At 46.3% G+C, this 12,141-nt stretch overlaps 1 protein-coding gene across 1 annotated transcript in view; it reads left to right on the top strand.

The window, feature by feature from the left end:
• Positions 1 to 11,493, top strand: part of LOC126425257 (arylalkylamine N-acetyltransferase 1) — a 39,773-nt gene extending 28,280 nt beyond the window's left edge. Inside the window, exons 3-4 of the mRNA XM_050088228.1 lie at positions 4,013 to 4,282; positions 11,317 to 11,493. Of these exons, the coding sequence (XP_049944185.1) occupies positions 4,013 to 4,282; positions 11,317 to 11,493 (447 nt within the window). The remainder of the gene's footprint in view (positions 1 to 4,012; positions 4,283 to 11,316) is intronic.
• The last annotated feature ends 648 nt before the right edge of the window (positions 11,494 to 12,141 follow it).

The following is a 12,141-nucleotide window of genomic DNA, read 5'->3' as shown; positions in this document are numbered from 1 at the left end:
AGCAAGTATTGGATGGCTCGACAAGTTTAAATTTCGTCATGGCATTCGCCAACTTGATATCAGTGGAGAAAAACAGCGCGGATAGCTCTGTAATTGCTGAGTTCCGGGAACAATTTAAAGAAAAAATGGCTGAATTGAATCTTGTTAGGGAGAAAGTTTACAATTGTGATGAAACTGGGCTTCATTGGAAGGCTTTACCACAAAAGACATTAGCATCACTCTCTGAAAAAGCAGCTCCAGATTTCAAAGTACAAAAAGCTCGCATCACTGCTATGGATTGCGCAAATGCGACCGGCAATCATAGGCTACCCCTACTTGTGATTGGGAAATCAAGAAAATCTCGTGCATTCAAGAATTTGAATTTGAATGCTCTCCCTGCACAATACTACGCCCAGAAGAGTGCTTGGATGGATCAATCAATTTTTTCTGACTGGTTTCACAAACAATTAGTACCTCAAGTTAGAGCACATTTGGCTGAAAGAAAGTTACCACAGAAAGCGCTATTGCTATTAGACAATGTCCCAACGCACCCTACTTGTGAAATGAAAAGTGATGACGGCAACATAACATGTCTCTTCCTTCCAGCAAACACAGCTTCACTTATATAACTCATGCATCAGGGAATCATCGAAAACATGAAACGCCGTTATACAAAAATATTTATCGAAAGTTTGCTCTGATCTGATGAAACAACATCTGTAAAACATTTTTGGAGGTCTTTAAGTATTAAAGATGCCATTTTCAATGTTGCCAGTGCATGGAGTGATTTGTCAGTGTCAAATCTCAAGAACGGCTGGAATAAACTTTGGCCTCAACCTAGAGGTGAAGAATCGGAGGAACCTGAGTGTGTGACAGTTGACGAGATGGTCAATTTGTGCAATAATTTACAAATGAGCACAAATTTGACGTCAGAAGAAGTATCAGAGCGGGTAGAGTGTGACAAAGTGGACGGGGGTTTTCAAATTTTGAGTGATGGCGAAATTGTTGCCGGCGTAAGTGCCACCAAAGAAGAAGAAGGAGGGGTTGATGAAGACCATGAAGAAAAGCAAACTATTAGCCATTCAGAGGCCGAAACAATGCTGTCCAAGTGTATAGAATGGTTTGAAAGTCAAGAAGAGGCTCATGCAACGCAGGCACTACTGCTCCGAAAAATACGAAATATTACCGCGGTGAAACGTCGAACATCAAAAAGGCAGAAGAAATCCACTGACTTTTTCCAAGCTAGATAAACTATTTCACCTTTAAGTTTATAGTACAGTACAGTACTGTACATTACGTATTTTGCAACTTTTGTAGCTACTGTACGGATGTTTTTATCATGTAATAAATAGTTTTATTTGCTATTACAACCGTGTTTAATTTGTTGTCACTCCGAAATATTATTATATTACTGTGAAAGTGATATGTGTCTACACATAAAATAATTGATTCAGGTTATGTTTTGGAGGAATACAGTGTTTCTGTTATCCGCCTATTCGCTCAACCGCCACGACCATTCTTGCAACGTTCTGGCCATGTTGCTTCTCGGATGTTTCTTGTTTGAGAAGGTTCTACGGTTGCTACAGTTCCGTTACATGCACTTGTGGGTCAACGGCGTTCTTAAAGAAATCGAGTCCTATAGTCCGTTTACCTTTGAAACCATGCTCCGTCTGAGCTGAAGTGAATACACTCCTGGAAATGGAAAAAAGAACACATTGACACCGGTGTGTCAGACCCACCATACTTGCTCCGGACACTGCGAGAGGGCTGTACAAGCAATGATCACACGCACGGCACAGCGGACACACCAGGAACCGCGGTGTTGGCCGTCGAATGGCGCTAGCTGCGCAGCATTTGTGCACCGCCGCCGTCAGTGTCAGCCAGTTTGCCGTGGCATACGGAGCTCCATCGCAGTCTTTAACACTGGTAGCATGCCGCGACAGCGTGGACGTGAACCGTATGTGCAGTTGACGGACTTTGAGCGAGGGCGTATAGTGGGCATGCGGGAGGCCGGGTGGACGTACCGCCGAATTGCTCAACACGTGGGGCGTGAGGTCTCCACAGTACATCGATGTTGTCGCCAGTGGTCGGCGGAAGGTGCACGTGCCCGTCGACCTGGGACCGGACCGCAGCGACGCACGGATGCACGCCAAGACCGTAGGATCCTACGCAGTGCCGTAGGAGACCGCACCGCCACTTCCCAGCAAATTAGGAACACTGTTGCTCCTGGGGTATCGGCGAGGACCATTCGCAACCGTCTCCATGAAGCTGGGCTACGGTCCCGCACACCGTTAGGCCGTCTTCCGCTCACGCCCCAACATCGTGCAGCCCGCCTCCAGTGGTGTCGCGACAGGCGTGAATGGAGGGACGAATGGAGACGTGTCGTCTTCAGCGATGAGAGTCGCTTCTGCCTTGGTGCCAATGATGGTCGTATGCGTGTTTGGCGCCGTGCAGGTGAGCGCCACAATCAGGACTGCATACGACCGAGGCACACAGGGCCAACACCCGGCATCATGGTGTGGGGAGCGATCTCCTACACTGCCCGTACACCACTGGTGATCGTCGAGGGGACACTGAATAGTGCACGGTACATCCAAACCGTCATCGAACCCATCGTTCTACCATTCCTAGACCGGCAAGGGAACTTGCTGTTCCAACAGGACAATGCACGTCCGCATGTATCCCGTGCCACCCAACGTGCTCTAGAAGGTGTAAGTCAACTACCCTGGCCAGCAAGATCTCCGGATCTGTCCCCCATTGAGCATGTTTGGGACTGGATGAAGCGTCGTCTCACGCGGTCTGCACGTCCAGCACGAACGCTGGTCCAACTGAGGCGCCAGGTGGAAATGGCATGGCAAGCCGTTCCACAGGACTACATCCAGCATCTCTACGATCGTCTCCATTGGAGAATAGCAGCCTGCATTGCTGCGAAAGGTGGATATACACTGTACTAGTGCCGACATTGTGCATGCTCTGTTGCCTGTGTCTATGTGCCTGTGGTTCTGTCAGTGTGATCATGTGATGTATCTGACCCCAGGAATGTGTCAATAAAGTTTCCCCTTCCTGGGACAATGAATTCACGGTGTTCTTATTTCAATTTCCAGGAGTGTATTTAGATCCATATAACCCTGAGCAACATGCGTGAGTAACCATTCGCAATAGTGTTGTTGTTGTGCATAATACGTACGTTGTAATGCTTCCATCGCTCTCATTTTGTGTGTTCGCTTACGTAGCAGCTTCAACGTATTTTGGCATGACGTTCATTTTTGTGGGTTGGATAGACGTCTTAAAATAGTCTCGTGAACACGTTCAATATTTTCCGGCCAGCAGACTTTCTTTACACGGTTCCCTTTGACGTTAACGACTGATTCTGTTGCTCTAAATTTAGTGATCAGTTTCTGCACAACACTTTTTGCAGGAGTAGCTGACTTCCGATTAATAACGTGAACCTCTCCTTTAACGTTTTTCAACGGTAACGTCCAAAATATGTTTCAACAATAAAAACTTTTTATTCGATTCCTGTAGAATTGTACTCACAACAAGCTTCAAACAGACTACTGACAACGCAGCAGTGGAAACTAAATCGCGGCTCTAGCGTTAAGAATTAACAACACACTGATAGCTTCAAATATCACGTTCAGTTTAACACGTGGCCTCTTTCATCTTGGCCACTGCGTGTAATATGCTGTACAATAATCCTGAAATTCGTCCACTGATGCCGGCCGAAGTGGCCGAGCGGTTCTAGGCGCTACAGTCTGGAACCGCGCGACCGCTACGGTTGCAGGTTCGAATCCTGCCTCGGACATGCATGTGTGTGATGTCATTAGGTTAGTTAGGTTTAAGTAGTTCTAAGTTCTAGGGAACTGATGACCTCAGAAGTTAAGTCCCATAGTGCTCAGAGCCATTTGAACCATCCACCGATGTCCCACATGTTCAGGTCCAGAGACATTGTTGATTGACGAGACGATCTGTAACGGTTGGTGACCTGAAGAGCGAACGGCGAGTGGTGACGCAGTTCGTGCTCTGTCCACAGGTGGTGGGGGTGGCGCTGAACGGCGTGTCGCGGCGTGGCGACCTGGCCGAGGCGCAGGAGCGGCTGGCCGCCGTCTCGGACGACAAGTTCCGCACCATCTTCGGACTTCTGTACGGCGTCAACCGCCGGCTGGACCTGTTCGCAGCGCATGGCGTCGACCAGATCTTCGAGTGCCGCATCCTGTCAGTGGACTCGCGGTACCGAGGTCGCGGTCTAGCCAGGCGCCTGCTCCAGCTGAGCGAGGGGACAGCCAGGGAGAGAGGCTTCAAGGTGAGTACTCTTCTGACCACCAGCGTACCTAGGTGGTACTGTAGATAAGCGAGGGGGTCAATGGAGAGAGAGTCTTCGAGATTAGTACTGGACTTTGTCCCACGACTCGATCACCAATGCGGTACTGGGGGTCATTGCGAAGTGAGGCTTCGAGTTAAGTACTGGTCTGCCTAGATCCAACGGTGTAGTCATCAGTGAGGTATCAGCAGTCTACAGTAGCTCAGTAGGGGGGTCACCGCAGAGCTGAGTACTGGGCTCTCCAAATCCCATGGTGTGATCACAGGTGGGGTATCAGGGATCTGCAGTAGCTCCATCAGGGGGCCACCGTGAAACGTGGCTCCAAGCTGAGTACTGGGCTGTCTAAATCCCATGGCGTGATCATCAGTGGGGTATTGGGGATCTGCTGTAGCTCCGTAAGGAACCACTGTGAAATGTGGCTCAAAGCTGAGTACTGGGACATTTAAATCCCATGGCGTGATCACCAGTGGGGTATTGGGAATCGGCTGTAGCTCCGTAAGGGGACCACTGTGAAACATGTCTTAAAGCTGAGTACTGGGCAGTCTAAATCCCATGGCATGATCACCAGTGGGGTATCAGGGATCTGCAGTAGCTCCATAAGGGGGCCACTGTGAAACATAGCTTCAAGCTGAGTACTGGGCTGTCTAAATCCCATGGCATGATCACCACTGGGGTATCGGGGATCTGCAGTGGCTCCATAAGGGGGCCACTGTGAAACATGGCTCCAAGCTGAGTACTGGGCTGTCAATTCCCATGCTGTGATCACCATTGGGGTATCGGGGATCTGCAGTAACTCCATAAGAGGGCCACCATGAAATGTGGCTTCAAGCTGAGTACTGGGACATTTAAATCCCATGGCGTGATCATCAGTGGGGTAATGGGGATCTGCTGTAGCTCTGTAAGGAACCACTGTGAAACGTGGCTCAAAGCTGAGTACTGGGACATTTAAATCCCATGGCGTGATCACCAGTGGGGTATTGGGGATCGGCTGTAGCTCTGTAAGGGGACCACTGTGAAACGTGGCTTAAAGCTGAGTACTGGGCAGTCTAAATCCCATGGCATGATCACCAGTGGGGTATCAGGGATCTGCAGTAGCTCCATCATAAAACGTGGCTCCAAGCTGAGTACTACGCTGTCTAAATCCCATGGCATGATCACCAGTGGGGTATCGGGGATTTGCAGTAGCTCCGTAAGGGGGCCACCGTGAAACATAGCTTCAAGCCGAGTACTGGGCTGTCTAAATCCCATCGTGTGATCACTAATGGTGTCATGCTGATCTATATTAGCTCAATAAGGGCTCCAATATGAACCAAGGCTTCAAGCTGACTACTCAGCGTGGCGACTTCGCAAAATGACCTTTTAGATGGAATGCTTTAAAACCCAGACAGTAGGCAGCCAAATGATGCAGCTTTGCAAGGAGACCACCAGAAAGCAATGCATCAGGTACACATGTATATCTCGTGAACACCAGTGGGGTGGATAGCAACTGGAACAGTCCACTATGGAAACCAACGAATTTGTAGTTAAGTATGTATTGACCCACCCATGGGATAGAATCTGACCACGAGTAGGCTGTCTGCCGCTTTTGGTATGCTGTGTGGCGACTTTCAGGGTGTGAGGTTACCAGATGTCAAACTGACCTGTAAAGTGATATGGACTGAAGTCAAGTGAGGAGTCAGCCACACGATTCAACACTGCAGGGACACTACCAGGAAGCAATACTTCAGGCTCATACTACTGTATATGTGCGAACACCACAGGGTTGGATAGCAACTGTTACAGCCCAGTATGGAGACTACCGAATTTTTTCTCAAATGTAGACCAGCCCTGCCTGTGAGACACGATTTGGCTGTGGGCAGTCTGCCTGTTATGTTCCAGTATACTGTGTGGTGATTTGCAGGCATGACTTGTCCAGATTGCTAACTGATATTGCTTTAACTCTGGTGAGGAGGCAGGCAAAAGACGCTACTCTGCATGGAGGCTGCCAGAGAAGAATGCTTCAGGTTCATGCTAGCATACATAAGTATGTGTTGTAAACACTGCCGAGATGTGTAGCAACTGCTGCAGTAGAGACTGACAACAACCGAATTTGTCCTCAATAAATGTACTGACCCACCTAGAAGACTTTGAGCAGGCTACCTGTCATCTGCTGGTGCATTGCATGGAGATTTCCAAGGAGTGAGGTGTCTGCGTCAGAAACTTCCTTGTTACATGGTACCGTTTGAACTCCTATAAGGAAGTAGGCACTTCGATGCAGCTCTGCAAGGAAACAGCAGGGAAGCAATAGCAGCTGCCGTAGCCTGGTTCACAGACATCAAAAATTTTCCTGAACATCCGCCTACTACACATGAACTGGCCTAAAGTAGGCTGCCAAGCAGTTGCTTCTGCAGTGTGTAGTTACGTCCAGGAAGTGAAATGTCTATATCTCCAAAGGATTTATTACATAATATTGGTGAATAATTGGCAGCCAATGCTGTACAATCGCAATAAAGCCATGAGATGTTCAACTGACTCTTTTTTTAGGACATGTTATGCGTTTTGGGATTACACCAATCTTCAGACATCACAAACTTCAACAGCCTTGACAACGTACATGCTCTTCTTCAAGACTGATTGTGTCGTAGTTATAGTCATATGTTATTGGACACTTTCATTGAGTTGTCAAGACGGTGCGCCTGGTTGGTTATGAAGGAGTTGAAGTTTGTGATGTCTGAAGATGGGTATAATCCCAAAACGCGTGACATGTTCTAACAAAAGAGCCAATTGAACGTCTCGTGACTTTATTGCGATTGTACAACGTTGGTTGTCAATTACTAACATAAAAATGATCACAGGCCTCAGACGGGATTTGATATTGTTGAATGCCAGTGAGTAGACAGGCAGATGATACAACTCCGCAAGGACACTGCCTTGAAGCAGTGCTTCAGGTTTTTTTCTATTCTATATTCTTACATCTCGTCAACATCACCGGGGTGCGTAGCAAGCAGTTTAGGGACCGTAGAGTTAGTACTTAATGTATGCCCTGGCCTGCCAACAAGACACGTGGCTATCTTAACTGTTTTTCTCTTTCTCCCTCTCTCTCTATTACGTAACTTCTGCATCCGTTCTTGAAAAAATACTGTGAATTGTCACACACTTCTGACAGAAGTCGATTTAGGTCCTAGCGACTTGCATTCTGTGGTTTTGTGTGGAACTACAGAATGTTTTAAAACCTAACATAACATCAATTTACAGCCGCATACCAACCAAAGAAACAATAACAATAACTGAAAGCCATCTGACATAGATAAACGTTATCCCACAAACACAGACACAAGAACTCTCAACATTTTGAAAGTAAATATAGGACGTGGAAGTTGTTTTGGCTAACATCTTCCTCAGTCACCTTGAAAACAAAATATTTGAATAAATAATAAAGCAAAAATGGTACGAAGTAACATCTGTGTGCTAGTACTGCTCTGGTAAATGAGAAACATGACCATATACTACAATTACACAGACCCATCAATACAGTGTCCCAAAAATCCACTTCAGACCTGAAACTGCAGCAGCCACAAAAGATAAATTTTCTAGACATCACAATAGTAAGCAACAAGCACAAATACTGGTTCTCAACATACAGAAAGCTACGTCAACCAATGCAGTTATTCACAAAAGGTCAAACCACCTTACAGTCTACAATAAGGGCAACACAGATTCCCCCTACAAATGCTAGACAGAACTGCAGTGGACAACGACAGCTGTGCACAAGAACTAAACATAATCAGACAGATTGCCAGAGAAAATGTCTGCAACATAAACGCTATTGACAAATTGAACTGTAAAATAAAAACTCAACAAAAGATGCACAACTGAGTCACAGCAGAATATACCACTAACAATCACACCATTGAGAACATACAAATCGCACAAGATAAAGAAACCACAAAGAACAGGAAAACATGGTACACACTGACATTTGACAACAAAATAACGTACAGAATAGGAAATACTATGAGAAAAGAAGGTATAGACGTAGCATATAGAACAACACGATTGCAGAAAAGATCAAAATACCTAATAACATCAGAGATTAATTTAACAAAGCTGGTATACCTATATAAGCAACGGCTTTGCCGCAGTGAATACACCGGTTCCCGTGAGCTCACCGAACTTAAGCACTGTCGGGCTTGGTCAGCACTTGGGTGGGTGACCATCCAGGCCGCCATGCGCTGTTACCATTTTTCGGGGTGCACTCAGCCTCGTGATGCTAATTGAGGAGCCACTCGACCGAATAGTAGCGGCTTCGGTCAAAGAAAACCATCACAACGACCGGGAGAGTGGTGTGCTGACCCCACGCCCCTCCTATCCGCATCCTCCACCGAGGATGACACGGCGGTCGGATGGTTCCGGCAGGCCACTTGTGGCCTGAAGACGGAGTGCTTTTTTTGGTATACCTATATACCAGCTAAACTGCAAAGACTGTTTTTCAGTATACATCGGACAGACATGTAGAAATTTCAGGATACCATACGTGGAACATTTAAGAGCAGTGCAAAGTGACAGCACAGACCTGCAATTGTACTAAAACACAGTTACCAACTGCCAACTGCCAGACGTGGCAAAAAAGTCATCAATAACCAAACTGTACTCTGCAATAAAAATCTATTGAACACTCTAAATTAACTATCAAGCAAGACGAAATAAAATACACACACATACAAAGGGAGAGAGAGCAAGAGAGAGAGAGAGAGAGAGAGAGAGAGAGAGAGAAAGAAAACAAACGGAACAAACTGAAATGATAACAAAACAATGAGACCAACGACAGACAAAAGTGCACGAAGAATGTAATCCATGCAATAAATCGCGTGACACAAATTGAGCTCAAAATTGCAATGTGGTAACATCTTTTATCGATATGATGTGGAGCAAGTCAAAAAACGATGAACTGTTTCTTTTTTATGATATCCATTTCATACAACTATGTTTAATGTTGTTTATTAACCATCAATTCTGTGAGCTAAAGTGGAGGCATGTTTGATAAAGATCCATGATTATTAAATAATGTACTGTGCGGTCTCCGAGTCTGTTGATGGCCGACATGTAGTCGTGGTAATGAAGCTCTGAACGGTGTGAAATCGATGGCAATTAATAAACAACATTAAACAGAGGTGTGTGAAATGAATATCATAATAATGAGATTAAGTAGTTTACTGCTGTCCTCGAAAAGTCTACAGGGTGTTACAAAAAGGTACGGCCAAACTTTCAGGAAACATCTCTCACACCCAAATAAAGAAAAGATGTTAAGTGTACATGTGTCCGGAAACGCTTAATTTCCATGTTAGAGCTCATTTTAGGTTCGTCAGTATGTACTGTACTTCCTCGATTCACCGCCAGTTGGCCCAATTGAAGGAAGGTAATGTTGACTTCGGTGCTTGTGTTGACATGCGACTCATTGCTCTACAGTACTAGCATCAAGCACATCAGTACGTAGCATCAACAGGTTAGTGTTCATCACGAACGTCGTTTTGCAGTCAGTGCAATGTTTACAATTGCGGAGTTGGCAGATGCCCATTTGATGTATGGATTAGCACGAGGCAATAGCCGTGGCGCGGTACGTTTGTATCGAGTCAGATTTCCGGAACGAAGGTGTCCCGACAGGAAGACGTTCGAAGCAATTGATCGGCGTCTTAGGGAGCACGGAACATTCCAGCCTATTACTTGCGACTGGGGAAGACCTAGAACGACGAGGACACCTGCAGTGGACGAGGCAATTCTTCGTGCAGTTGACGATAACCCTAATGTCAGCGTCAGAGAAGTTGCTGCTGTACAAGGTAACGTTGACCACGTCACTATATGGAGAGTGCTACGGGAGAACCAGTTGTTTCCGTACCATGTACAGCGTATGCAGGCACTATCAGCAGCTGATTGGCCTCCAAGGGTACACTTCCGCGAATGGCTCATCCTCAATGTGTCGATCCTCATTTCAGTGCAAATGCTCTCTTTACGGATGAGGCTTCATTCCAACGTGATCAAATTGTAAATTTTCACAATCAACATGTGTGGGCTGACGAGAATCCGCACGCAACTGTGCAATCACGTCATCGACACAGATTTTCTGTGAACGTTTGGTTGTGATGTCTCGATTGGGCCCCATGTTCCTCCACCTACGCTCAATGGAGCACGTTATCATGATTTCATACGGGATACTCTACCTGTGCTGCTAGAACATGTGCCTTTATAAGTACGACACAACATGTGGTTCATGCACGATGGAGCTCCTGCACATTTCAGTCGAAGTGTTCGTACACTTCTCAACAACAGATTCGGTGATCGATGGATTGGTAGAGGCGGACCAATTCCATGGCCTCCACGCTCTCCTGACCTCAACCCTCTTGACTTTCATTTATGGGGGCATTTGAAAGCTCTTGTCTACGCAACCCCGGTACCAAATGTAGAGACTCTTCGTGCTCGTATTGTGGACGGCTGTGATACAATACGCCATTCTCCATGGCTACATCAGCGCATCAGGGGTTCCACACGATGGAGGGTGGATGCATGTATCCTCGCTAACGGAGGACATTTTGAACATTTCCTGTAACAGAGTGTTTGAAGTCACGCTGGTACGTTCTGTTGCTGTGTGTTTCCATTCCATGATTAATGTGATTTGAAGAGAAGTAATAAAATGAGCTGTAACATGGAAAGTAAGCGTTTCCGGACACATGTCCACATAACGTCTTTTCTTTATGTGTGTGTGAGGAATGTTTCCTGAAAGTTTGGCCGTACCTTTTTGTAACACCCTGTATAACTTTGGACGTCCCAAATTTTTTCAAGCAACATGAAAGGTGTTAACAACAGCTTGTAGTCATCGTGTCATTCATGTACACACTATGTTGGTCCATTTTCTGTTGCTTTGAATTCAAATATCAATAAACTTTCTTGCCCATTTATTCAGAATGGGATGATTTGTTGATGGTGACATCAGGGTACTTTTGGTTGTGAGCCAGAGAGTGCTGTCAGATGTGGTGTTCCAGCAGCTGCTGAAGGAGGACGCCACAGGCCTCTTCTCACAGCGGGTCGCAGAATCCCTGGGTCTGCAGACGGCGTGCCAGGTTCGCTACTGCGACTACACCGCCGAGGACACTGGTGAGATCGTCTTCCACACGCCGCAGCCGCACGACTGCCTCAAGATCATGGTAAAGGTGCTCGACTAAATTCCACAGGCCGGTTGTACCAACACTGCTTTCGCAAACTAAAGTGCCACGATCCCAATCACCTCTTCGGACAAACAGATTCCTCCCGAACCGTTAACCAGTACCAACACCTTTTGACCACATCGATACAAGGTCAGTGAGAGATGTTCGATGCTGTTTCTCAAATCATCTCTGGACCAGCATGACATATTGGAGGTCAGCAGCTATTCAGCTGGTAGCATTATTGCTGAAGCTGACAATAAAACGAGCTTCCACAACAGCCACTGCTCGAGATAAGTGTGTTGAGCCTCACAGTGTAGCTGAATCCTAATGGTGCCACACTGGTAAGAGGCAGTCATACGCGCAGCCACCTCTGCTGCTGTACTGTAGCGTGGGACCATCTCTAGCTTTGAGTTCACCTGCTCATCTTCCCTTCTGGTATGCCATTACGTTTCTCTCAGAGGTGAAAAGTGACGATCCTCAGCTTCAGAGACCAAACACTGTTTAGTTGGCCATCACCCAAATTCTCTAAAACAATGCAGATATTGACAAGAAGACTGTACAGAACATCACTGTCCCAACCCTGACCTTATACATTTCACAAATATTAATTAACCTATGAAGAATCAGTCAGCTAAATACTTTCCTTCTTTCAGCATTGTCCAGTTA

The sequence above is a fragment of the Schistocerca serialis genome, chromosome 10 (genome assembly GCF_023864345.2).
Source record: "Schistocerca serialis cubense isolate TAMUIC-IGC-003099 chromosome 10, iqSchSeri2.2, whole genome shotgun sequence".
Taxonomy (NCBI): domain Eukaryota; kingdom Metazoa; phylum Arthropoda; class Insecta; order Orthoptera; family Acrididae; genus Schistocerca; species Schistocerca serialis.
The sequence above is the reverse complement of the archived record's forward strand: the minus strand, read 5'-3'. Positions and strand labels throughout refer to the sequence as shown.